At 39.9% G+C, this 27,785-nt stretch overlaps 1 protein-coding gene across 1 annotated transcript in view; it reads right to left on the reverse strand.

The window, feature by feature from the left end:
* Window positions 1–27,785, reverse strand: part of LOC126474377 (uncharacterized) — a 160,615-nt gene that overhangs the window by 83,819 nt on the left and 49,011 nt on the right. Inside the window, exon 3 of the mRNA XM_050101844.1 lies at window positions 302–482. Coding sequence (XP_049957801.1) covers window positions 302–482 — 181 coding nt within the window. The remainder of the gene's footprint in view (window positions 1–301; window positions 483–27,785) is intronic.

Here is a 27,785-nt window from a genome sequence, read left to right on the forward strand (position 1 = left end):
AGGGATCTGTCCTATTGAAAAATGAAATTTTCGTCATGTTGTCGCAATTGTGGAAAAGGGTGATGAACGAGGGTTCTAGAAGCACCAGGCAGACCCCTACCAGCAAATCCTTGAACAAACAACTTACTAACGGCGCCAAGGCAAACTTTTAGTGTCGGTAGATTAAAACTTAACCCAAGTTTCCATCTTCATTCATATACAAGGTGTAGTCCTGTGAAATAGGATGAATCCTTTTTGAAACACCCTGTACTTTAAACAAAACTCTCGGCGTGGTGAACAAAGATTATGGTATAGAACGCACTCTGGTTCTGAACTGCAGCAGGTAGGGTCCTTGTATGGCGTCATTTTGCTGAGGTCGGCGTACAGCGATAAGATGCGCTGCTGTATGGCCTTGACAATCGCCTCCACGTCTTTAGGCATGTCACCATGGTTGTTACGGATCCTCTGCAGGAAGTGCTTCGCCCACTGGAGATGACCGACGTCTGCCATGGAACAGAACACATGTAATTTTCAAGAATCAGCCAACTTAAATCAAACGAAAGAGCTAAAACAAAAAAATAGTGCAACACTAATCTCATAATTTACTCAAACAAGGGCACGTGGAGCTTTTGATAATACTCCAGTCATGCAAAGCTATCCATATAAATGACTCTTCTAATTTCAGTGTTGTTATTAACACAGTATATAGCGATCATTTGTCAGAGTGACGAATGACCAACATTATTATTACTGTAGCCTGTCGATGCGTCACTTTCAGTAACAGCATAATATTTTTTTCCAAGTAACGTCTACGTGTTACATTAGACGTATTCTAAGTCTCCCGTTGAGAAAGATCTCTGGGATCAGGAAAGAAGTCAAGGATGTATATTTTACTTAAAAGTAATACAATGAAACGACTTAACGTTATTGAATATTAGTGTAATGAATTGATATTAACCGTAAAGGACCTAAAACGGCTATTATGAATGATCAAACGCACGACACTGATGTGATATTCTGCAATACTTATTTTTTTACGAAAATAAAAATTAATAAAATAATATAACACTAGACTGTTACACTTGTTCAGTGTGTTTTTCCGGTTATAAAATATAAAATATTTTACCAAGAACCAATGGAACAGTCAATTACCACAAAAAAACAATTTTAGCGTTTCCCCTGATGATAATTTCAATAAAATAGGGGAAGTTACTTAATTCAGTCTTAACATTTTATTTGGCAAGGTTGCTCTCAAACAACATCAAAATTGCGCATGTTCTCTGCAACATGTTTCAAACAACTTTTTAGGGGGAGCAACCATAGCTCACAGCAGCTACCTTTAGATATTAAATAGATCTTACAAGTATTGCTCAACAACGAAGGGCCACTGCTGAGACTTTACATATCTATAGAATAACAATTTCGTCTCCGTTACACCTACGATACGCAGCAATACAAGGTATTAGACAGTGACAGCGTTAACCATGTATTACGGATACACCCTGACAATGACCATGAAACAGAAATAAGCTTATAGCACCAAAAACACATCTTAATAAAGACTTTGAATGTAGCAGTAGTTTGGCTTGCTATGCACATATTTCTTCTTCTAGTCTGAAATGAATCTTGAAACACACCCGTTTAAAACTCCTTACTGGGTTTTGTGTAATTTATCGTAGCCGCCAAACAGTTAATTATTATAATTATATGACCGTGTGCTTAATGGACGAAAGGCTGTCGGTTTTTCTGCTGTGGTTTCGGGGATATTTCAACCGAGTGCGGCTGTTTTACAACTGAATAGTGGAATGATTGAAAGTTTGTCTATTATTAAGGAGCACAAAGGTTGCGATGTACAAACTAATATATATTTCCTACTAACACACAAATGCTGAGGCAGTTGCTACCTTCGCCTTACATATCTGATTACGATTATATCTCCTATTGGTTGCTGATTTTAGGTATTTCGTCACACACAATGATGATGGTTAACATCCACAACAATTCTCACTGCAATCCATGGTTCTTGCTGGCCGACACGAAACACGAAATTCGGCACTTATCACTTTTGTTTCATATCACTCGCGAATCGGTATTAGTGAGTGTCAACCCCACGACGATCAGGTGGACGTGCTCGCTCGTCATACTCTGGTGAATTTACTCGACCACCATCCAGCGCTACCGCTCCCTTGACACTCTCTAGTACTACTCCGCACTCAACATTAGTCTCGCTGCCTCCTGTAGTGCTCGACAATCGACTCCTGTCTACTATCGACCTGGATGTCGGATACTAGCATCTATGCTTGTGGGATCACGGATCCCTTACATCCCCGCCCTAAAAACCTTCTTTGTAGCCACAGGCGAAAAAGAATAATATGAAAAAATTATTACATAGTATATAAATGAAAATGAGGAACATAAGTTCTGGTTCAAATACTGAAAATTACATCGTATCACAAATAATACCCTATTGACTCCGGTAGCAAACTGCCCCTACAGAAACATGATACAAAATCAACAAAATCAATCTATCTTAATTAACATACCACAGTAAATATTTTTGTAAAACTTTGTCTTACATTCAATTACCAAAAATCTTCACTTTCAAGAGATTGTACTACATATTTATTATAACTTGTTACAGGAAAAACAAAAAGAAAAAAAAAACAAATTAGTTGAATGCCAGCTACCCCTTTGGTATGCCGTCCTTTCAGCGGGGTTCGTGCTGTCCATACTACTATCACTTTAACTTATAACTCACTTGGTCAACACACATTAAAGTTAAGGAAGAAATTCACAACTTATTCGTTTGAGTCCTTAACACAAGTGAAACTGAATATCAAAACAAAATATAGCATTTACACCTTGACTTATTCCATTATTTTACAATCCCTCATACCTCTACAAATTGATTCCATGATATTAAATGCTCCATTATTGCACTAAGTATGCCTTATGTAACTATTTGCATCACTATAAGTAATGTGATCACCCAGTGAAAATTTTAAATCACTGATCATTTCATTTTGCCACACATTTACTGCCATCGCTAATCCTCAAATGAAAAATATAATATTTCCTATTATACTGACATTAATCCAGATCTGCTATATGGATATTTATTATTCATACACAGTGCCAGAATTCTGCTTCTAAAGCTTGACCTAAGTATAACCATAATTGACTCTGATACCTAATTGGATACATGAATTACTCATTACTCATAAGTTACACTCCCTATTTTCTCAGCATACCTCAGGTCAACATGTATACCCACAAACAACTTGCAAACAGATATTGCTCATGTGCTAAATGACATACTTCAATACTTCAAACATCTCATACTCAATACACTTCATTACATATAACTCCCTCAACTTAACAGCAACTTCAACTGCAAATAAATATACATCTTCAAACTACATCAACCCTCCATATTCGCTGCAGTAACTACATAAAAATACTACTCCAGGCTCCTTGGCCTCTCCGTTCGTCATATTTCACGTCATTTATTTGAACAACTATCTTCTCATGTATTTGTTTCTTTATATGCCATCCTAATTACAAGCTGATACATTACTTCAATTTTCTTATAACACTTCGACCTTTTCATGCCTCATAAAACAACTCTATAAGATTACACAAACTCTTGTTTGACCAATTAGCTTCCCACCACATTTTATAATGATTTCTGATCTGGTTCTCATTTGATTACTTCTGGCACTAATAATTTTGCAATGTACTGACACTAAGCTGATTTTTGACTTATTGATTCTTTGACATCGCACACTCTACATCAACAGTAACTACTTATCCTTATTTTAAGTCAACTATAAATCTGCTACATGGTTCCTGACTGAATTACTTGGATGACCACTACCAATACTAACTATTATACACTAACTATCTTAATCAAGGGATAGAGGAAGATGGTAGAGGAGTGAAACTTGAAATAAGAAATAAAGTCTCATCCAGCTGGGAGTGTACTAGTCGCCACTTGGTATACCAGCAAAAGAGTTGCTGGCTCCCTACACCTCTCTTTCTTCAATTTGTACCTCATGATACCTTCGTCTATCTTCTCCCCTCTCATAATTCCTGTCATTATCATCATCATCTCTCCCATAATTGTGGTGAAACTGTCGACCATTGCCATGGTTCCTATGTCCATTACCTACACCTTTACCTCTGTAATTTCGTTGGCCATTAATCTGACTTTGATGGTAATTACTTCCACCTTGGTTCTGATCATGCATCTGATTGTTTTCCTGTGCACGAATAGTTTCTAATTGGTCCAATACTTTCATTAAAGTGTCTTTATCTTTAATCAGGCTTCCAGATAACTTTTCTTGCATCCTACGACTTAACCTCCTTTTAATTGCTGATATCATTATGTCGTCATTCAACGGCTGCTCCAATGTTTCATTCAACTCCCATACATGCTCAGCAAATTCTCTCAAGGTATCTCTCCAGGTGTTAAGGGGCTTGCGATGCAGTTAATCTTCACGTGTTGCACATTGGTGACCTTTGGACCAGTATTTCTTTAAAAACTCTTCCTCGAATTGACTGTAGCTGGTAACTTCTTCTTTCTTCCTAACTCCCCAGGTGAAAGCTTCACCTTCCATTCTGTCTATTGCGAACTGAATTTTATCTGCATCATGTAAGTGTGCTGGAAAAACTCCTCGTAACCACTTAGTAAATATCACTAGATGCAATGCCCCTTTGGGTTTATATTTTTGCCCCATGTGGGCCTGGGTATACACATTATCAGCATTTACTAATGTAACGAGCTTGCCCTCCCCTACTGTTAAGGTGGCACTATTTATCTTCCTATCAATCTTTTCAGTTTTAGTTTCTAGCTGTTGGACTCCCTCCTATAGCTGTTTGATCTCATTTGTGACTACATGTTCCACAGCCTCCTCCAATTTCACTTGCCTATTTCTCAATTTACCAACATTAACCTGGCACAGCTGCTGCACCTGTACCACGTCTTCAATCCGTTGGTTCTGGTGTGCTTCCATTTCTCGCATTCTCCCCTCCAACTCAGTTTTGACATCCTTCACATCTCTCTCAGCTTTTCCAATTATCTCTACTCTCATGTCGTTCATCTCTTCTCGGAGTTGATCTAACTTCACCTGTAGCTTGTCATCTCTCCTGAAGAGTTATTCTCATCTGTTCCTGGAATTCCTGCAGTCCTTTCCTTAAATTTTCTTGGTTTTCTTTGCTTACTTTCCTGATTTCTTCATTTCCTTTCTTGATTTCTTGAAACATCTTGAATATTATTGACTGTAATTCTCTATCCTCTAGACTCAGTTCCTTTCCAATAGGTTTTACTGGTGTCTCAGGGTAACCGGTTGAATGACCCAATGGGCTGTCCATTGACATTGCACTACTACCAATTCCTGACTCATCCTTGTCCTCCTGCCCTATCTCCATTTTTCTAACTACCTCCTCCACAACCTTATCTTTCAATTCAGGATCCATTCTAACTATACACTATGTACAGACAAGAAATAAAATAAAATTGAAATAACCTCCTAGTAACCCAAACACTCACTAATTAGCTAATAACGAAATAATCCTTCACTGTATTCAGTTAACCCAGACTGGCAAAATATACCTCTCTGTTGAACACCATAAATTACAGAAGCCTATCTACATCAAATATCAATGACTGCATTCATACACAAAATCTCAAAGTAACATACACACAACTTACAAGACATGTAGTTTACAATAAATAATGCAAATGAGACACTATTCTGTGCTGTACAGCATTAAAACACATGCATATTACCATACAATGATTCAGAGCAAATTTGCAAAAAAATTAAAAAATATTGTTCTTATAGTTTCTGCAATTGTCAAATTTAATTTGAAGTTCATTCCGCACTGTGAAGATAGTGCAATATTAATTAGTCTCGCGCCAGCAATTCGTCCTCACTTACCCCTCGACGCTCGTCGAAGTCGCGATGTTTTGACGTTTGAAGTCACGCTACTAGTCGTGTTGGCGTTGGCTCCTCCGGAGCGGCAGCTGTCAAGCGAAGCCTCGTTGTAGCTCGTATGGTGCCGTGTGCAACTATTTACGTCCGCGGCGAATCGCGCTGACGCAGTCTCGTAGTTCGGTGGTTGGCGACGGGATGGAGCTGCTGTCACGTACTTCGCTGATCGGCGGGTAGGTGGCGCAGGCGTCGTATACTTCGGGGGTTCGCCACTAGATGTCGCTTTCCGCGTCGTCGTTGTTTCTACTTCAACCACTTGGCTCCGCTGTAGTCACTGGTCAGTGTGGTACATCTCCGCTGTCTAAATCCTTGATGTCGCGGCGTGTTGTCCTTGGCTAACCGCTCACAGTCTGGGTGACGTCATTCGACAATTACGCCACAGACAACACTCACGAATGCGGTAACAGTTTATGGGTCCACATCAAATTGAGCGATTTACACCGCTCAAAAAACAATTTCGGCTACACAGTCACTTGAAAACATGTTCCTGATACTCTCGTAACGGAATTTTGGCTGGTTCACTCGCGATTATGCACAAACGCGCCTTTTCTTAGAGTATGAACGTTACAGTACTTCATGCAGGTTTTCGTGTTCATACTTCAATACATTATTTATTAACACTTCGTTTGTTACTTGAACTCATGAAAACAAAATGTTTACTGTTTTTCAATCACTTCTGGACTTAATTGTCGAAATAATGTGCTTCTTTCCCGTGATTTTTAATTTCACCATACATGTTATATTACACTGTTTCTAGTTGGAATACTGGAATTTTAGTCACGGTAACTACAATGCCGGATTATTCTTGCACTAAAATTGTCCGATAATTGCAAAAGTCATTCAACTGAAACCAAAAATGGTGCTTAATAAAGCATTGTTCGGATCCGAAGATTGCAACTGTCCTTTTCACGGGAGCCAAGATGAAACACCCCCGTTTAAAACTCCTTATTGGGTTTTGTGTAATTTATCGTAGTCACCAAACAGTTAATTATTATAATTATATGACCGTGTGCTTAATGGATGAAAGGCTATCGGTTTTTCTGGTGTGGTTTCGGGGATATTTCAACCGAGTGCGGCTGTTTTGCAACTGAATAGTGGAATGATTGAAAGTTTGTCTATTATTAAGGAGCACAAAGGTTGCGATGTACAAACTAATATATATTTCCTACTAACACACAAATACTGAGGCAGTTGCTACCTTCGCCTTACATATCTGATTACGATTATATCTCCTATTGGTTGCTGATTTTAGGTATTTCGTCACACACAATGATGATGGTTAACATCCACAACAATTCTCACTGCAATCCATGGTTCTTGCTGGCCGACGCGAAACACGAAATTCGGCACTTATCACTTTTGTTTCATATCACTCGCGAATCGGTATTAGTGAGTGTCAACCCCACGACGATCAGGTGGACGTGCTCGCTCGTCATACTCTGGTGAATTTACTCGACCACCATCCGGCGCTACCGCTCCCTCGACACTCTCTAGTACTACTCCGCACTCAACATTAGTCTCGCTGCCTCGTGTAGTGCTCGACAATCGACTCCTGTCTACTATCGACCTGGATGTCGGATACTAGCATCTATGCTTGTGGGATCACGGATCCCTCACAATCTTATAGGGGACATCTCTTACGCCACATACAAAAATAAATTTTACATGAACTTCATTTGTTTTATTTATTTTGCTTTACCATGATTAATTTCCTTAGCCAACTATAAATCACGATGCAGGTTTCAGGACTAAATTTAAGTAGTAGTTGTGGGGATACAACTGCACCTCATAATTTCTGCCAGTGGCTAGAAATCGTAATGTAGCTAACAGCCTTTCCTCACAACTTAGAGCCTCTCACTTGTCTATATTCTTTTTTGTTACGAAATGCTTCGTGATGTTCAGCAGCTCGGAAAAGCATGTTTCATCCGTTCTTAGGTAATTACTAAAATCGTTCAGCTCCCATCTCCTTAAGTAATAGATCGTGGATAAATTTTCTTCTTTGGATTAACCACTACTTTGCCAACGTATTTCTCTCGGTTTTTCTTGTCCTTGTTACATCTGAAATAAAAAAGGCCCAGGCAAATTCCACTTTATGTGTCAAGCCAAGCGGCACCTCGTCGAACATAGCCTCAATGAAATTACTATGTACAATTCACAGCCAGTGATAGCAACAGGTGCCTCCGTAATCGTTGAGAGAAGTCTGTCGTGACGTGTGTAGACTGCACACGAAACTGGTTGGTCGGTCAGGCGGTCGATTGGTCGGATGGTGTGTATGTAATGCCCTTAAAATGTGTGCAAGAAAAACTTTAGCGGTGACAGCGACTCCAACAACAGAAAACGATGTAACAGCAAGAAAACAGCCCTTACAGCAGCAACAGTATGTAGCTAAAAAGGAATGACACCAGCTGCATACGGACATGGAAAAGCAACAGTTAGCTGGGTTGTCGGGTACATCTTGGAAAAACCTGCGGTTCCACTGTTTCGATCATCTGAAGACGGCACTGATGACTGTGAAATGTACTTACACGAGTATATCATCATTACGTCACTCTCAAGGTAAATGATCCTGATATCCATAAATCGGTCTTTTTGTCTTGATCGTCTCAGCAAATAGCGTGTTTTCTTAGGAAACTAGGTTTTCTTAGAAAACTAGACCCCTGAACGTTCTGTACGTTATCGTTCTAAAGGACTCGTGAAGTATTTTCAGAACATTATAGTCACAAAATGGATACGGTGTTTTCCAGATTAGAATTCCACCACAGTCGGGAATTGCAGTCTGAATCATATTGCGTTGTTGTAGTAATTTTGTGTATGTGAATGAACAGTGCAAGCAATTTTATGCGGATTCCGTAATAAACGACTGGGTTATTTACTACGCAATCTGACAAAGGTGTCGGAAATAAGGTGTTATGGTTTCCAGATTCGTCTTTGGACGAAGTTCATAGAATTTTGCAAATTTCTGAATACACACAAGGGACTGAAAGCACTGCGAAACATTCTCCGAAGTGTCCACATTGTGCACAGCTACAATGAACCAAGAATCGGCTTCAGTGAGAGAGGGAGAAGGCCACTATTAGGGACAGCAGTTGGGACGGCCGTTGTGACCGAGCGGTTCTAGGCGCTTCAGTGCGGAAGCGCGCTGCTGCTGCTGCCTTCCCAAGTTCGAATCCTGCCTCGGATATGGATATGTGTGATGTCATTAGGTTAGTTAGGTTTAAGTAGTTCTACGTCTAGGGGACTGATGACCTCAGATCTTAAGTCCCATAGTGCTCAGAGCCATTTAAACCATTTGGTAGCTTACGCAACGTGGCAATCTTTTCAGGCAAAGATTGAGTCCCATCGGCCGAGACTTTGTGGCATAGGAAAGTTACCTAGCTTTTGCGCATGACGCACTTGCCTTGATTTAGTACCACTCCATAGTTATACAATCTCTGCCGCATTTCATATATATGCTTGTCATGAACTTGTGTATCAGGTGAATATATTAATATGTCGTCTAAATATGCGAAGCAAAATGGCAAGACTTGTAACGCTTCGCCAGTGAATCTCTGCCAGGTCTGAGCTGCATTTTAAAGACCGAATGGCATAAACAAAAACTCAAACAAGCCGAAAGATGTAATAACTACTGCCTTTGCAACATCGGTATGTGGCACCGGGATCTGGGCGAATGCTTTCCGGCAATTCAACAGTGAGAAAACTCTTGTACCCTCGAGAGAATAGGTAAATTCTTGGATATTAGGTATCGGGTACTTATCTGAGATTGCTGGGACTGTTATTGTGTTCAGCTTACGAGAATCGCCACAGGTGTGCCATGTGACGTCTCTTTTGCGCACTAGGTGTAAGGGGAATGACCATGGGCTGTCTGACCGTATAATACCAGGACGGAGCATATCCTCAATTACCGCCTTAGTCTCAGCCAATGGTTCTGGAGCACTTCTACGGACGCATCGTGAAACCAGCGGACCTGGGGTCGTGCGCATATAATGCACTATAGTATGCTTAACATAGCTTGGCTGCACCGACGTACGTGGGGTGGGCTGTTTACTTGCATCATTTGTTATTCCTATTACACTGTCCACAGAACCTCTCTGAATTATCGTTACCCTGTCACACTGTGTCCCACTTATAAGGCAGGCAGTTGCCAAATCTACAGCCAGTGCAAAGTGCGACAGAAAATCAGCACCTAATATGGATTGCATAACGTCAGCCACCACGAAACTCCAATTGTATGGAGTAAAAAAAAACCAATGTCTATCGTTATATCTTTGTACCCATACGTTTTGATGCTGGAGTTGTTCACGCCTAACAACTGTAAGGGCTCCCGCATCGTCGTCTTAGCTGTGACCGTGACTGGAAGCCCTATCTTATCCATGTGTCCATCTGCGTGTTGCTGCAATACAACTCTTCTTACGTCGGCGTCGTCGTTTGTGAATGCCGCAGTTCATGGCGCCTAATTCGGCCTTCCCTTGCCGTTTGGGTACTCAGATGGCTCCGTTCATTTTATAGCATGGGCTCCGGACCGTCTGTGGTACCAGCAGATACCATTGGCAATAGCTTGACCTTGAGTGTTGTCTAACGGCTGAAGGTTGGATGAACGATGCGACCGCGTCCTCTTATTGGAGTCCATCCGGAACTTCAACTTCTGTAATTGCGTGAAAATTCTTTCCACTGTGGTCCGTAACTTTCGGTGTTCCCAGAGACGTCGGGTGAGTGTCGATAAGATGCGGCGACACATTTCGGCATCAGCTCGTCCAAAAACTTTAACACGTGTATGTCACCTTCTGTTGTGACGCTAGTATTTGTCGCTGCTATGCATGTCACAGTAGTTGACTCCAATGTGGCATATGCTCTATCATCTAATTGCCGTACTTTATCCAACGGTTGTCCTTGATACGCTATTGATGTCAACTGTACTTGAAACGGAAGCTGTAGTCGCCAGATATGTAGCAGCAACTCATTAGATATTAGGCTACCTCTCGCAAATGTCTCCAAAATCCCGCGTTTCTTCTTGTAAAGCGCTTGTGAAGGCCTCTGCCCAGGTAACTTCGTACAGCGAGTGATTAGCGAAGTCTACAGCGCGAGGTATGCTTGTTGATGAGATGGCTGTGGAATGGCATCGGAAACTATTGTCGTTGCTCTCTGGTCCAAGCTGCTAATTGCCAGCGTACATTGTTCACGGTCTTCTTTGATCCGATTTTGTGCGAAAATGTTTTCTAAGATCGCAAACCACATTTCTGTTTGTGTAAATGGAGGTGCTCGCAGTTGTAGGCGCAGCGCAGTTGACACGAACGGACCGGCACGCGGAAAACTTCGGCGCGGGTGAGTGCTCGCGGGGCGACCTTATCGCTGGAGTTTGTGATCTCTTCGTGTCAGTCGTGTTGTCGTTTCCCAGCGTCGATAGTTCTAAAACTTGAATCTCTTGTTGCAGCTACCGGATCTCATCACCTATGGTTTGTAAAAATTATTTGCGCCTTCCATGCTTAACGCACATAATTCTAAAAATGCTAATGCGACTTCAACCGTTCTAGTTTCCGAGGTCACCAATTATGTGGGTCAGAAATGAAACCCACATATACTTCGAGAGATTTATTTAGTTAGCTAACAGTCGGAATTAACAGCTCTAAAGAAAAACGAAGAATAAACATCGAACTCTCAAAATCAGTTACTCTTCCAAGGAATAAACAATGCACTTCACTGGTCGGTCTGTTGTTCCCACAACAGCATAATATATTCCGTAAAACGGAGGCGGACATTAAAGTAACGGAAGTAGTCTAGATATCAATGCATAATATGAATAATCACGCATTTTCTTTTTATGTGAAACCAATAGTATGTTGACAGATGTCTGTTTCTGTACACACATGGCTCCTATGCACCACTAAACGTTTACTTATGGACTCACAGAGAGTAAGGTGTATAGGTGGAGATATTTCTGTTGGTGACTGAGAATGGTGTATTGAACAATCATACATCACAATTTACTTCATTTGCAGACTAGTAATTAAAGCTGTTACGAATGATATGTTTTTAGGTTGGATAAATGGTTCAAATGGCTCTGAGCACTATGAGACTTAACATCTGAGGTCATCACTCCTCTAGAACTTAGAACTACTTAAACCTAACTAACCTAAGGACATCACACACATCCTTGCCCGAGGCAGGGTTCGAACTAGGTTGATAGTACCCACATGTATATGTCGCAAGAGTGAGCCATTAATACTTATTTTTCCCTGGGCAGCTGGTCAGGTGCTCAAGTGCGGATGTGTGGACGCAAAAGGCTAATCTATAAAGGCAGGCGTTGTTTACTTTTCGGCCCAGATACGGCCATGCAGAAAACATCAGTTGGTAAAATTTGTGAAGTGTTTGTGGGAAGATGTTCGATGCAGAGAAAATACAATCAATACCCTGATGCATGTGCATATTAAGGTACCACATATAAAATACCTGCATTTACACCCATTGCACTACATATATATATATATGGTGAGAGGGAATGTAAATCGATTTGTCAGCTAGTGCTGCATTAAAATCCAGACAATGTGTAAACAAAAAACAATTTCATAGGACATAAATCTGTTTATAAGGGCCTAGCAGGCGCTCTTGCAGCGGCAGAGTCTTGCAATAGTCAGCTGTGTCACGATTTTAAATTTACAGGAAACTGACAGCATTGGGTGTACAATTGGAAAATTGGTGAGGTATCAAGTCAGAAAATTGGTAAAATTGGCAGTACAGTTCGCAATTTGGAAGGACACCAAAATCCTGATATTGATAGTACTGGCTGTATAATTGGTAAATTGGTAGGACGCCATTCACATAACACACCAAGAAAATCCGCATCGTGTTATGCAGGTGAAAAATAAATATAGATTGTATCGAACATGATGTGTTATCGCCAGTATTTTTTTCACAACTGCATATTGTCATTGGCATAGCCTGGTGGACACGTAGCACATTCACACATTTAATGTTGTCAGTTGTAGCGTTAGAGCGCCCAGCGCAAAGTCCCAAACGACTGGTGAAAAACGCAGGCGACTCATGTATATAAGGAAGTTAAAAGAACGGACCCGCTTAATTACAGACCTATATCCTTAACATCAGTTTGCTGCAGAATTCTTGAACACATTCTGAGTTCGAATATACTAAATTTCGTTGAGACAGAAAAGCTTCTGTCCACATATCAACACGGATTTAAAAAGCATCATTCGTGCGAAACTCAGCTTTCCATTTTCTCACATGATATACTGCAAACTGTGGATGAAGGGTAACAGGCAAATTCTATACTTCTATATTTCCGAAAAGCATTTGGCACGATGACCTACTTTAAACTGTTAACGAAAGACGAGAATATTGGATAGGTTTCTAGGTATGTGAGTGGCTCGAACTTCTTAAGTAACAGAACCTAGTATGTTGTTCTCGATGGCGAGTGTTCTTCAGAGACAAGCGTATCGTTGAGAATCTACCAGGAAAGTGTGATAGAACTGCTATTGTTTTCTATATACGTAGCGATCTCGCGGACAGGATGAGTAGCAATCTGCGGTTGTTTTCTGACGATGCTGTGGTGTACGGCAAGATGTCGAAGTTGAGTGACGGTATGAGAATACTAGATGACTTAGACAAAATTTCTAGTTGGTGTGATGAATGGCAGCTGATTCTAAATGTTGAAAAATGTAAGATAATGCAGATGAGTAGGAAAAACAAACTAGTAATATTCGGATACAACATTAGTAATGTTCTGCTTCACCCGGTCACGTCGTTTAAATATTTGTGCGTAACGTTGCAAAGCGATAAAAAATGATACGAGCATGTGCAGATTACGGAAGGGAAGGCGAACGGTAGACTTCGGTTTATTGAGATAATTTAGGGAAAGTATGGTTCATCCGTGAAGGAGGCGGCATATAGGACACTGGTACGACCTATTCCTGAGTTCTGCTCGAGTGTCTGGGATCCTCACAAGGTCGGATTAAAAGAAGGCATCGAAGCGGTTCAGAGGCAGGCTGTTAGATTTGTTAACGGTAGGTTCGAGCAAAAGGCAAGTATTATGGAGATTCTATGGAAAGCCGTATGGGAATCCCTGAAGGCAAGGCGACGTTGATTTTGGCGAACACTCCTGAGAAAATTAAGAGAACCGGAATTTGAAGACGATTGCAGAATGATTATACTGTCGTCAACAAACGTTTCGCATAAGGACCATGAAGATAGGGAATTAGGGCTCCTGGGGAGGCATATAGCAGTAGTTTTTATCTCGCTCTGTTTGCGAGTGGAATGGGAAAGGAAATGAGTAGTAGTGGCACGGGTTATCCTCCGACGCGCACCCTACGGTTGTTTGCAGTTGAACAATTATACATGAATGTGCTTAAACTGACACGCAATATTTTGTTAGCGCAACGCAATCTGACTTTCAAAATTCCCTACAAAAGAATGGCCCTGACTAACATTAAACTATACCTTTCACAAATCACTTACCTCACAAAAATCTTCGCTGCTCAAGCTACTGCAATACAGCGAGCGCCACTACTGCCAGCTAAATAAAAGATTCAAACTACTGAAGGCACTAACTACTGATAGGGATAGTTAGCAAATGAAAGATAATAATAGAGAACAAACAATGTATTTACCTTGATATCATCATATATAAATATAGCAGTTCATGACAAATTTCAAAACTCCGCCATCTCTCTCCCCACATCCACCACTGCTGGCGGCTCACCTCCAACTGCGCAACGCTACGCACTGTTCACAGCCAGCTGCCTAACACTACAATGGCGAGTATTACAACAATGCAAAGCAGCCACAGACTGCACACAGCACAGCCAGTGATTTTCATACAGAGGTGGCGTTACCAATAAAAAACCTAAACAGCCTACTTACAAAGCCCCCATGCTCCCCACAAAAAATTTTACAAATTGGTTTGGGCAGTGGCCAATACAGATTTGAAAAAAATTTCATAATTACAATAACAAAGAAATCAAATGCACACACTTATTGATACAATGTTGGTCAAAAGCTCAAATCTTCTCACAGTCCATAAAGACAGTCCTGATCGTTCATCAAGGTAAAATAGTAGTGTTTTCCTCAAAGTCTGAGCAGTAGAAGAAAATGCACACAGAAGTAGTGGATTTCCATGCAGTCTTGAAGAAGTAGCGTTGTCCTTCCAACGGAAAGACAGTGCTGACTCTTGACATGCTGACAGATAATGCGCCACAACAGAGCAAACCCACAGCAGAGTCAGTCGAAGTTTTGAAGAATATTGGTGGGTAGGTCATCACAGAGCAGACCCACTGTAGTCCTGGTAGAGATGGCCAGCAGCCATCTGTTGTGACTGTGCAGGTGCACAATCACCATCGAAGATTCTTGCAGAGAATATAGCAAGTCCATAACCACAACTTGTGCACTCAAAAAATTTTTGGAATTGTCCTTAGAACCAGCAATGCTGTTATCCAGTCCCTTGCTGAATTATTAACACACGTGCAAACACTATCAGTCCCTACTTCTCACATATTGTCCATATACTATGACCAACAGAAACGTGTGCAGTGAAATGTAACCTAATTTGAAGAACTGGTGTCTATACAATTATAAATTTACAACATGAAAATACAATTACAAAGGTACAAAATACATCATTAAAGAACATAACAATACAGATAACATTTGGAGTAACACAGGCTTTACAAAAGAATAGAAATAAACGTATACATCAGTTTTACAAAAATAATGACATAAGTACATACATAAAAGATCAGAGTAACTTTCGGAACATCAACTTCACACATGAGCATTAAAACAAAACAGATAAATAATGTCTCAAATCTTTACAAAGTAAATAACATAGTATTAGAAAAATTCTACAACATAGCTCTCATCAGCTAAACACATAAAGACAGGAAAAAGACAAATACACAATGGTACATACATACATAGCAAAATAATACAAAACGAAAGGACAGGGCTTGTTTTACTGCAGTATTTTGCAAACAAAACTTTCTTTACTTCTTGGAGATCTCCCTTCATTCATCATTATTCCCAAAAAGTTCTATCTATACCTGCTTTCTGTATTCTATTCATATTTATTTCAAAATAATTATTTCTCAGTGTACAATCCTCATTTTCGCCCAAATATTTTTCATATAACTTCTCAATGCATTTTTTCCCTATTGTCCATAGTCAGTTTCTTATGTAGTCTACCCCCTCTTAAGCTAACTTAAATCTACTGAGCTCAGATGCTAAACTAAGGAACGAGGCAATGCAGCAGCACAAAATAAGTAACACAAACAGCAATGACCAAAAAAATGGAAAATTGCAAAGCAAGCTACAGTAAATCTAAATTACCAAGCAATGCAACATTACAACTAACATGAGCCAATGTGCAGCAACAAGAAAAATAAATCAGTAGTAAACTGGCTTAGCAGAGTAACACAAAGTCAAATTCAGTAACACTATGCCTGGCAAACAGCAGTAACTTACCCGTATACCTAAACATGACATAGCTCAAGCAGAAAAAATATTACAGTAAAAACAACAATGCAGATAAGGGAAATGTATATTCACATCTTAATGTCTATGTAATTAAAGTGGTGCACCACAAATTATTCTACAAAAGAAATTACCAAGTACTTGAAAAGAAAATTATAGATGCAGTTACTGTTATTAGTCCCTTCTTATTGTTCTCTCCATTCCAAGAGCTCCTTTTTCAAAGAATGTGGATCAGAAAATACTTATTTAATAAATCTGTTGACAGAAAGTGTTCACATTAGCAGATGCATTTAAGTTTATTTTATAAAACTAATGCTGCAACACAGCTGGAAACCAGATATTAAACAAAATGAGCAATCTCTTAACTACAAAGACAATAGATGTAAGATGTTTCTAATCATTTCATTAGGCATTTTAGTAAATATCATAAATTACGAGCTCCATAGTATGCTTTCAACAAGGAAATGTCAATAGCGAGGACAATGGCCTCCCCTTTCTTTTATTCTACCTGTGCTTCTGATGAGGCACTCAGTAATGACTTGTTCTCCCGGCGTCTGACACAGCTGCGTGCCCACGACGCATTACATGCAGGTGGTCACTTAACGTTCTTACGGAAATATTTACGACAGCAGTTTCCGCTACTGTGACAGTCTCATATACAAAATTTCACGGGTCAAGAATTTGCGTTGGAAATGTGTAGAAACAAAACCCTATAAATATAAGTGTCCAAATAAAATATTCGTCAGCATTGTGATACAGTCACGCATTTACGCACATTTCATAACTCTTAAAGTACGCTTCTTGGTTTCCAACATACTTCTTATTCCTCATATACGGTAGCATCATCTTATTGATCATAAACATATCTCAACAGCATAGTACACATCGTTGTCGTAATAATATCATAACATCTCAGTCAATTCTCAAAATCGTCGTAGCTTCCTCCAATAATTTCAAAACCTAAAAAAATTCTCTGCTCATTTCAATAGTGTCATCTACCTCAAACGTACTTTAAAATCATGCTCCCTTACCAAATATATCATTCAAAGCTCTCATAGTATCACAATGGTTCCGAAAAATATGAGCATTTCTCAAAGTACAGACAAAATACAATTTCGTAAGCGTGAAGTTATCCAACTGTGTAATTATGTAAACATCTGTCACTGATGTAGTAAAAAAAATGTTTATCTCTCAGTTAAATGATCAGATAGCTGTGTAATTCTGTGTTAGAGAAATATGGTACCGATGTGTAAATTTGTATAAGCAAATACCATATTAGCTAGGGCTCCTTGTGCTTGCCAAACACATGGTACACAAAGTAAGCGTGTACCCCCCTGAGGATTAATGTAATTATACCCTCAGGTGTTACAGATTACAGCAATGGAATGAAATGTATCACAGAAAACTTTCTTTGTAATTCAAAAATTTTTAAAAATAAATGTTTTAAGTACAAAATTAATCACTCAAATACGTGTACTGTAGCGCTAAATGTGCGTCTTGTTGCAACATAATCTGTGTGGAAGTGTCGTAGTTACCGTCCTCCGAAAGCTAAGTTCTGCAGAAGTCAATGTACTTACCTCATAATACACAAAAGTGAAATGCTTTGCGTATAAATGTCTTAGTTATTACGCTTATTGCCGTGATGAGGAAAGTACTGTGCTGTAACGTATTGTGCTACGGAAATGGCAGTCTCATTGTAGCTATACCACAAAAGTTACTACTAAAACCTGTTTTACTTTCCAGAATAATTCAGAAAAACTGTGCAGATATAAAACAGATATAGCGCAAAAGCAACATTGTAAATTGTCACTCATTAGTAGCGTCGTGATAAAATCGTGTATCTGTCACATAAACTAATCACTCTGTCATCTGGTATCTCACAGAAAGTACTTTAAACCCAGAATGTATTTTCAAGTAAACCAAAATGTTGCATTAAAATCTCATTAGCACTACTGGTAAATGTTCTAAGTATGTGAGCCTTATAGTCGTTATGTAATCGTGCAACTAACAAGCAAGAATGTACACACACAATAACACTGTGTCGTCTGTTCACAATAACAATGCATTCGTAATTTCTGTTTCAATAAGTTCTCTTGGTTCTTGACTGGATATTTAACTTCAAACATTGTTGCATGTTAACAGATTCTAAGTCTGACAAGCATACTAGTACTGTAAAGTGAAAAGTTTTATGGCAATGACAAAGTTAAAAAGCAGATTATCTTTCAATAAACGGTTTTACATGTCTAATGTGGTGAAAATCTTTACTCTTCCTAGTACGCAGAGTTTCAACTTCAACGCAATTATCATGTGGTATACGTCGTTAAAGAATACTGGAATTTTTCTTAATGTTAGCGTCTATGTTATTTTTCTCTGAGCCAGCCGGCGCACGTGGATGCCTGCGGCGCGAGTCATTGTCTGTCTCTTTGTTGGCGCGCGTTGTTATTGGGATTAGGAGACCTAACTTCTACAAATTCGCCTTGCCGAGAGGGCCCAGCTCTGTTAGAATCCCGCCAGTTCTGATGAAATTCACGTCTGTCGTTTTGTCGGTAGTTTATATAGTTTCTTGTTTGTCGGTCATGTGGTGGAGAATTTCTCCCTGAATCGTAATTCTGCGCCGAACTGTTGCATCTGAAGTTATTCTGCCTCCCTTGATAATAATTATTTTGGTTCCCAAATTGTCTGTTTCTCTGATTGTCTCTGTGATAGTCACTACCGCGGAGAGGTGATCTTTCCCTGTAATTATTACTACTCTGCCAACGGTTGTCATACGGGTGGTGTCTGTTTTGGTCACGATATGTGTTGTGAGAATAGCCTTGTCGTGTCCAGTTATTATTTCTTTCATCGCGGAATTGTGACAGATGTGACCTGTAATTGTTGTGCTCCTGTTTCCGCGTTCCCCAATTGTTAGTGTCAATTTCCAATTCTTGTAACAGACCCTGAAAAGCTTCAATGTCGTCTTTGCAACGTCCTGCCAAAATAATATGTCGTAAATGTTCAGGTAATTTGATTAAGCAAATGCGGATGAGTTCTGAGGGGCTGTATGGGTTTGAAAGATACTGATTCTTATGCAACATGTCTTCAAAATATTTCATAAGACTGGAAAATTCAGATTGTTCGAAACGTGCTATGTTTTACTCGGTCTTGTGTGGCTTGAGACCAATATGCTGAGAGGAAGGCATGGTAAAACTCTCCTGCACTGTGGCAATCGTGCATGACCAATCGCATTCTTACAGCTGGTTCATTCTCTAAGTAGCCACACATAAATTCTAATCTGTGCTCTAATGACCAGTTGGGAGGAAAACAATGAGAGAATTGATGGAGCCACGCTTGTGGATGAATGTCGTTGCCAGAATTCTTAAGTGTTTTGAATTTACGTGTAGTAATGAACAGCTTATAGTCAAAGTCATCATGTCGGCGAGTCGCATATCGGTCATTGTTACGTCGTTTCGGCGGTTTCATTTCAAAATTCGATGCACCTTGCCAATTTCTTTCATAATTTCCGAAATGCCCTGTGTTATTATTTTGTGGCTTTTCCGTATTTCTAAGTTCCTCTTCCCGTGTTGGAGCGCGAGTGTCCTCTGAAATATGAAATTTTTGTATTACTTGTGCCAACTGATCTTGTACTTCCCGGATTTCTCTTTGGTGTTGCGTATTAATTTCATTCTGATTTTGTTTGAATTCCCTAATTTGTTTGCACTCTTCTGTGTCATTCAGATTATCATCTACCTTCGTAGATAAATTATTGAACTGATCCGAAAGTTTGGCTACTTTCTCCGATAGTGAACACATTTCCTCAGTGTGTTTTTCTGAACCAAGTTTCAGAGTGTCCATTTGTGTTGAAATCGAATCTACTGTGTCCTTTAAGTTTTCCTGAGTTCTTGCAAGTTGCGTAACCGAATCGGTAGATGCAACTGAGTCAATTTTAGCTTGCAAGGTCTCATGATTTTCATGAACAATAGTTTGCAGTTCTTTTATGGCTGCTTCGTGATTCTGTAATACATTTTCATGACGCGAAAAAATAGGTTGGAAATGCTCACAAATTTGTGTTTTTACGTCATTACAGACCGTTTGACATTTCGATTCAATGTTATGTAACTCAGTAGTTAAATCTTCACGTGTTTTTTCAAGTGTGGTGTCTAACTTTTCAAGCTTTTGCTGTGTTTGTTCTGATTTTGTTCCAGTGTGTCTAACTTTTGAAGCTTTTGCTGTGTTTCTCTCTGATTTTGTTCCATTGTGTCTAACTTTTCAAGCTTTTGTCCCATTTGTTGCATTAATTGTAATAACAATGCACTGGTGTCCGAAACATGTTCCTCAGTGCTTTTCGGCAGTGAAGTTGCACCGGCAACATTCACATTTTGAGAAGCGGAAAATGTGTCTTGACTCATTTGAGAAAACGGTGAGAACCCAAAACCTGAGTCTACAGTATTTGCAAAATTGTGTCCTGTCATTCCCGATTCCTGAGGCGAGCTGTTGCCGACCGATCGATCGATAATGCGTGCCTCTTCACTAATTGTTTCACTGTCCACGCCATTGTTTGCCGCCCGCTCCATTTCCCTATGCACAGTTACCAAATTACTACTTTGAATGTCTGTTAATTCATTACTCTGCGGCGCTAACACACTGCTTTCGTCTTCACTGTCATTTCTCAGTTTACTTGGGAGCCTAGTATTACGTTTTTCCCACGCCATTATTGTCACAATATTTCACACGACAACACAGAAAAGGACAAGTTGAAGAGCAAAAATAAGAGAACACATTAACATAACACTGAAAATAATATCTAGTTAACTGCAGCTGCGAAATACTTGGTGCAAATCTACATGCATGCCACAACTGTTTTACTGTACAACAATGAAAGACTGCAACTACAAAGGAGATTTTCTCTACAATTGCGCGCTAGCAATAAACAAAGGCTACACTAATTGCACAAACTACAAGAAAAAAAAAATCAGAAGATTCCAGTGAGGTATCCTGGCAGGGTCGACATATGAAACGTCCCCTTTGAACAATTATACATGACTGTGCTTAAACTGACACACAATATTTTGTTAGCGCAACGCAATCTGACTTTCAAAATTCCCTACAAAAGAATGGCCCTGACTAACATTAAACTATACCTTTCACAAATCACTTACCTCACAAAAATCTTCGCTGCTCAAGCTACTGCAATACAGCGAGCGCCACTACTGCCAGCTAAATAAAAGATTCAAACTACTGAAGGCACTAACTACTGATAGGGATAGTTAGCAAATGAAAGATATTAATAGAGAACAAACAATGTATTTACCTTGATATCATCATATATAAATATAGCAGTTCATGACAAATTTCAAAACTCCGCCATCTCTCTCCCCACATCCACCACTGCTGGCGGCTCACCTCCAACTACGCAACGCTACACACTGTTCACAGCCAGCTGCCTAACACTACAATGGCGAGTATTACAACAATGCAAAGCAGCCACAGACTGCACTCAGCACAGCCAGTGATTTTCATACAGAGGTGGCGTTACCAATAAAAAACCTAAACAGCCTACTTACACAGTGTATGTACGCGGATGTAGGTGTAGAGCACTAAGTTAGCACATCGAAAAGCGACGCCACGTTCATGTGACCAATTTAGATGCTCGGCACATTCACTCTCTATGCATCTGTATCTTAGCGAGCAAAACAGCCAGGTATCCAGAGATGCACAGCCTTTCTTTGCATTCATTTTTCTAGATTTTATCCTTATTCTTAACCCTAGCAAAGAACACCGCAAAAAATACACATGGTCCCAAGTATCATCTTATTTGGTCTTGAGTCTGTGGCAAGTATCTGCGCCCGTAACGTAAATGGCGAATCGATTTTCACATAGACTGACTTAAAGTCCTACGCGGAAATTCCGTAACAAATAGCTAATCAGCAACTCATTCCGGCCGTTAACAAGTGCTACCTTAAAAAGAGATTATTCCTTGTCTAGTTCCCCTTGACAGTCCACTTGATAGCAGATTTAATCACCATAATATTACCACAAAATGGTTCTGTAATAGGTGAAAACTCATTTAAATTCTTCTGTCTAAGGAACGTACCATTTTCGGTGTAATTTACTTTGCAGATATCATTAACGAGATTGCGCAGGTTCTGCAACAATAACCTTAAACCAAAGCGTGCATTAATTTGGTCTTGTCTTATTAATATCAGTGTGAGGGATGTTTAGCACGCTGAATGAGTCCACGCTGACACTTTTCACTACCGTAGGAGACTGGTCATTTGCGACAACCAAGCCTCCTTTTATTATCTAAAGTTTCACGAAGACGGCACTTCTAGTCACGTACTCACGCGTACTGAGTAGTGCTACTGAGTAAGCTGTTTACAGCTGCATTGGAAAGGAAGGAGATAAAGCTCGTGAAGCAGTCATATTGCTGTCGTAGAGTTGTGACTGGATTCACAGTGTGCTGAAGTATTCATGAAAATAACCCATTTACGATGCAGCGCAAATTCTGCGAGCAGAGTATATACACTAGTGGCCATTAAAATTGCTAAACCACGAATATGAAGTGCTACAGACGCGAAATTTAACCGACAGGAAGAAGATGCTGTGATATGCAAATGATTAGCTTTTCAGAGCATTCACATAAGATTGGCGCCGGTGGCGACACCTACAACGTGCTGACATTAGGAAAGTTTCCAACCGATTTCTCATACAAAAACAGCAGCTGACCGGCGTTTCCTGGTGAAACGTTGTTGTGATGCCTCGTGTAAGGAGGAGAGATGCGTACCAACACGTTTCCGACTTTGATAAGGGTCAGATTGTAGCCTATCGCGATTGCGGTTTAATGTATCGCGACATTGCTGCTCGCGTTGGTCGAGATCCAATGACTGTTAGCAGAATATGGAATCGGTGGGTACAGGAGGGTAATACGGAACGCCGTGCTGGATCCCAACGGCCTTGTATCGCTAGCAGTCGAGATGACAGGCATCTTATCCACAGGGCTGTAACGGATCGTGCAGCCACGTCTCGATCCCTGAGTCAACAGATGGGGACGTTTGCAAGACAACAACCATCTGCACGAACAGTTCGACGACGTTTGCAGCAGCACGGACTATCAGCTCGGAGACCATGGCTGCGGTTACCCTTGACGCTGCATCACAGACAGGAGCGCCTGTGATGGCGTACTCAACGACGAACCTGGGTGCACGAATGGCAAAACGTCATTTTTTCGGATGAATCCGGGTTCTGTTTACAGCATCATGATGGTCGCATCCGTGTTTGGCGACATCGCGCTGAACACTCGTTGGAAGCGCGTATTCGTCATCGCCATACTGGCGTATGACCCGGCGTGATCGGTTACACGTCTCGGTCACCTCTTGTTCGCAATGATGGCACTTTGAACAGTGGACGTTACATTTCAGATGTGTTACGACCCGTGGCTCTACCCTTCAAAAATGGTTCAAATGGCTCTGAGCACTATGGGACTCAACTGCTGAGGTCATCAGTCCCCTAGAACTTAGAACTAGTTAAACCTAACTAACCTAAGAACATCACAAACATCCATGCCCGAGGCAGGATTCGAACCTGCGACCGTAGCGGTCTTGCGGTTCCAGACTGCAGCGCCTTTAACCGCACGGCCACTTTGGCCGGCCTCTACCCTTCATTCGATCTCTGCGAAACCCTACATTTCAGCAGGATAAATCACGACCGCATGTTGCAGGTCCTGTACGGGCCTTTCTGGATACAGAAAATGTTCGACTGCGGTCCTGGCCAGCACATTCTCCAGATCTCTCACCAATTGAAAACGTCTGGTTAATGGTGGCCTAGCAGCTGGCTCATCACAATACGCCAGTCACTACTCTTGATGAACTGTGGTATCGTGTTGAAGCTGCATGGGCAGCTGTACCTGTACACGCCACCCAAGCTCTGTTTGACTCAATGCCCAGGCGTTTCAAGGCCGTTATTACGGCCAGAGGTGGTTGTTCTGGGTACTGATTTCTCAGGATCTATGCTCCCAAATTGCGTGAAAATGTAATCACACGTCAGTTCTAGTATAATACATTTGTCCAATGAATACCCGTTTATCATCTGCATTTCTTCTTGGTGTAGCAATTTTTTTTTCAACGTGGTTTGTTGTATTCTGTGGCAATCACTTCCAAGAAGCATCAGTTAATGAATACCTTACAGAACAGCTGCTCTGCGTTTCTATACATTGTCAAGAGCAATTAGGTAAGGAAATTCTATAATGTTAAAGAAGGAAATGTGTGGTGCACATTTAAAATTTAGTACGGGATGTATATGCTATACAAGAGCATTTGTTAAAGACTGGAATGAGTTGATGACGGGCTATGTGTTGCGGAATTTCCGTGCAGAACTTTAAGATCGTTTACGTGGATAGTGATTTCTCATTTACGTTATTGGGTTCAGATATTCGCTATAGAGACAAGACTGGTTAAGATGATAATTGTGGAACCATGCGAAGTTTTACGGTTTTCTTTGCCAGGTTTAAGAATAAGGCTAAAATCAAGAAATGCTAAGAGTAGCTGTACGTCTCTAGAGATCTGACTGTCTTGCTGGCAAAATTATAAATCCCTAGAGGAGTCAAAGTATGGAGTAGATTTAACGCATCACCTATTAAGAGCTTATAAGCTCGTCACATAAGTATGACACTTGAAACGTCCCCTTTGAACAATTGTACACGACTGTGCTTAAACTGACACACAATATTTTGTTTGCGCAACGCAATCTGACTTTCAAAATTCCCTACAAAAGAATGGCCCTGACTAACATTAAACTATACCTTTCACAAATCACTTACCTCACAAAAATCTTCGCTGCTCAAGCTACTGCAATACAGCGAGCGCCACTACTGCCAGCTAAATAAAAGATTCAAACTATGGAAGGCACTAACTACTGATAGGGATAGTTAGCAAATGAAAGATATTAATAGCGAACAAACAATGTATTTACCTTGATATCATCATATATAAATATAGCAGTTAATGACAAATTACAAATCTCCGCCATCTCTCTCCCCACATCCACCACTGCTGGCGGCTCACCTCCAACTGCGCAACGCTACGCGCTGTTCACAGCCAGCTGCCTAACACTACAATGGCGAGTATTACAACAATGCAAAGCAGCCACAGACTGCACACAGCACAGCCAGTGATTTTCATATTGAGCGCTACGTAACGTTGCCAATAAGAAAACATAAACAGCCTACTTACATAGAGAAAACATAAACAGCCTACTTACATAGAGAAAACATAAACAGCCTACTTACATAGAGAAAACATAAACAGCCTACTTCCATAGCCCCCATGCTCCCCACAAAAAATTTTACAAATTTTTTTTGGGCAGTGGCCAATAATGATTTGAAAAAAATTTTTCATAATTACAATAACAAAGAAATCAAATGCACACACTTATTGATACAACGTTGGTCAAAAGCTAAAATTTTGCCACAGTCCATAAAGACAGTCCTAATCATTCATCATAATAGTAATTACATTTTTTTTTACAAAGTCTCATTAGTAAAAGAAATTGCACACAGAAGTAGTGGATTTCCATGCAGTCTTGAAGAAGTAGCGTTGTCCTTCCAACGGAAAGACAGTGCTGACTCTTGACATGCTGACAGATAATGGGCCACAACATAGCAAACCCACAGCAGAGTCATTCGACGGTTTGAAGAATATTGGTAGGTAGGTCATCACAGAACAGACCCACTGTAGTCCTGGTAGAGATTACGGTATTGGTGGGCCACCAGAGGTGCAGACCCACTGTAGTCCTTGTAAAAATGTCCAGCAGCCATCTGTTGCGATTGTGCAGGTGCACATTCACCATCAAAGAGTCTTGCGGAGAACATAGCAAGTCCATAAACCACCACTTGTGCACTCACAAAGTTTTTGGAATTGTCCTTAGAACCAGCAATGCTGTTATCCAGTCCCTTGCTGAATTAGTAACACATGTGCAAACACTAACAATCCCAACTTCTCACATATTGTCCATATACTATGACCAACAGAAACGTGTGCAGTGAAATGTAACTTAATTTGAAGAACTGGTGTCTGTACAATTATAAATTTACAACATGAAAATACAATTACAAAGGTACAAAATACATCATTAAAGAACATAACAATACAGATAACATTTGTAGTAACACAGGCTTTACAAAAGAATAGAAATAAACATATACATCAGTGGAATTATGACATGAGTACATACATAAAGGATCACAATAACTTTTGAAACATCAACTTCACACATGAGCATTGAACAGAACAGAATTAATAATGTCTAACATCTTTGCAAAGTAAATAACATATTATTAATGCCAATTATATTCGAGGATAACAGTATTCCTCATCATAGTGAATGTAGCTTAATATTAAAAGAAGAAAAAATTCTATGAAACTACACAGAGACAGGAAGAAAACAAATACTCAAGGGTACACAAACACATAGTGGGATAACACCAATAGGAAAGGACAGGGTTCGTTTTCAGTGTAACATTTGGTACTGCAGTCCAACCCAAAACTTCATATATCTTTCCTCTTATTTCATCCTTTGTTTCCACCAAAAAAATTCTATCTAAGCATGCTTTCTGTGTTTATATGTTCACACATTTCTTACCTCAACATTTATTTCCAAGAAAATCCTACCTAAACCTTTTTTTCTCAATGCATTTCTTCCAATTCATCGCAACTCATTCTCTTAGAGGCTACCCCCTCTTAAGCTAACTTAAATCTACTGAGCTCAGATGCTAAACTAAGGGACGAGGCAATGCAGCAGCACAAAACAATTAACACAAACATCAATGACAAAAATACAAATGCCAAAGCAAGCAGCATAAATTATCAGAGCAACTGCAATATTACAACTAATATAAGGCAATGTGCTGCAAACAATAAAAATAAATCAGTAGTAAATCAGTAGTCAAATTCAGTAACACTATGCCTGGCAAGCAGCAGCTTATATCTAAACATGACATAGCTCAAGCAGAAAAAATAGTACACTAAAGATAACAATGCAGATAAGGGAAATGTACAATCACATCTTAATGTCGAAGTAATTAAAGTGGTGCACCACAACAACTGATTGTAAAAGAAATATTACCATGTACTTGAAAAGAAAATTATGTGTTACTGTTACTAGTTCCTTCTTATTGTTCTTTCCTTTCCAAGTGCTCCTTTTTTAAAGAATGTGGATTATAAAATAATTATTTAATAGATCTGTTGACAGAAAGTGTTCACATTAGCAAATGCATTTAATTTTATTTTATGAAACCAATGCTGCAACACAGCTGGAAACCAGATATCAAATGAAATAAGCAATTACGCAAACCAAAGCATAAAAACA

This window comes from Schistocerca serialis, chromosome 4, assembly GCF_023864345.2.
Source record: "Schistocerca serialis cubense isolate TAMUIC-IGC-003099 chromosome 4, iqSchSeri2.2, whole genome shotgun sequence".
Taxonomy (NCBI): Eukaryota; Metazoa; Arthropoda; class Insecta; order Orthoptera; family Acrididae; genus Schistocerca; species Schistocerca serialis.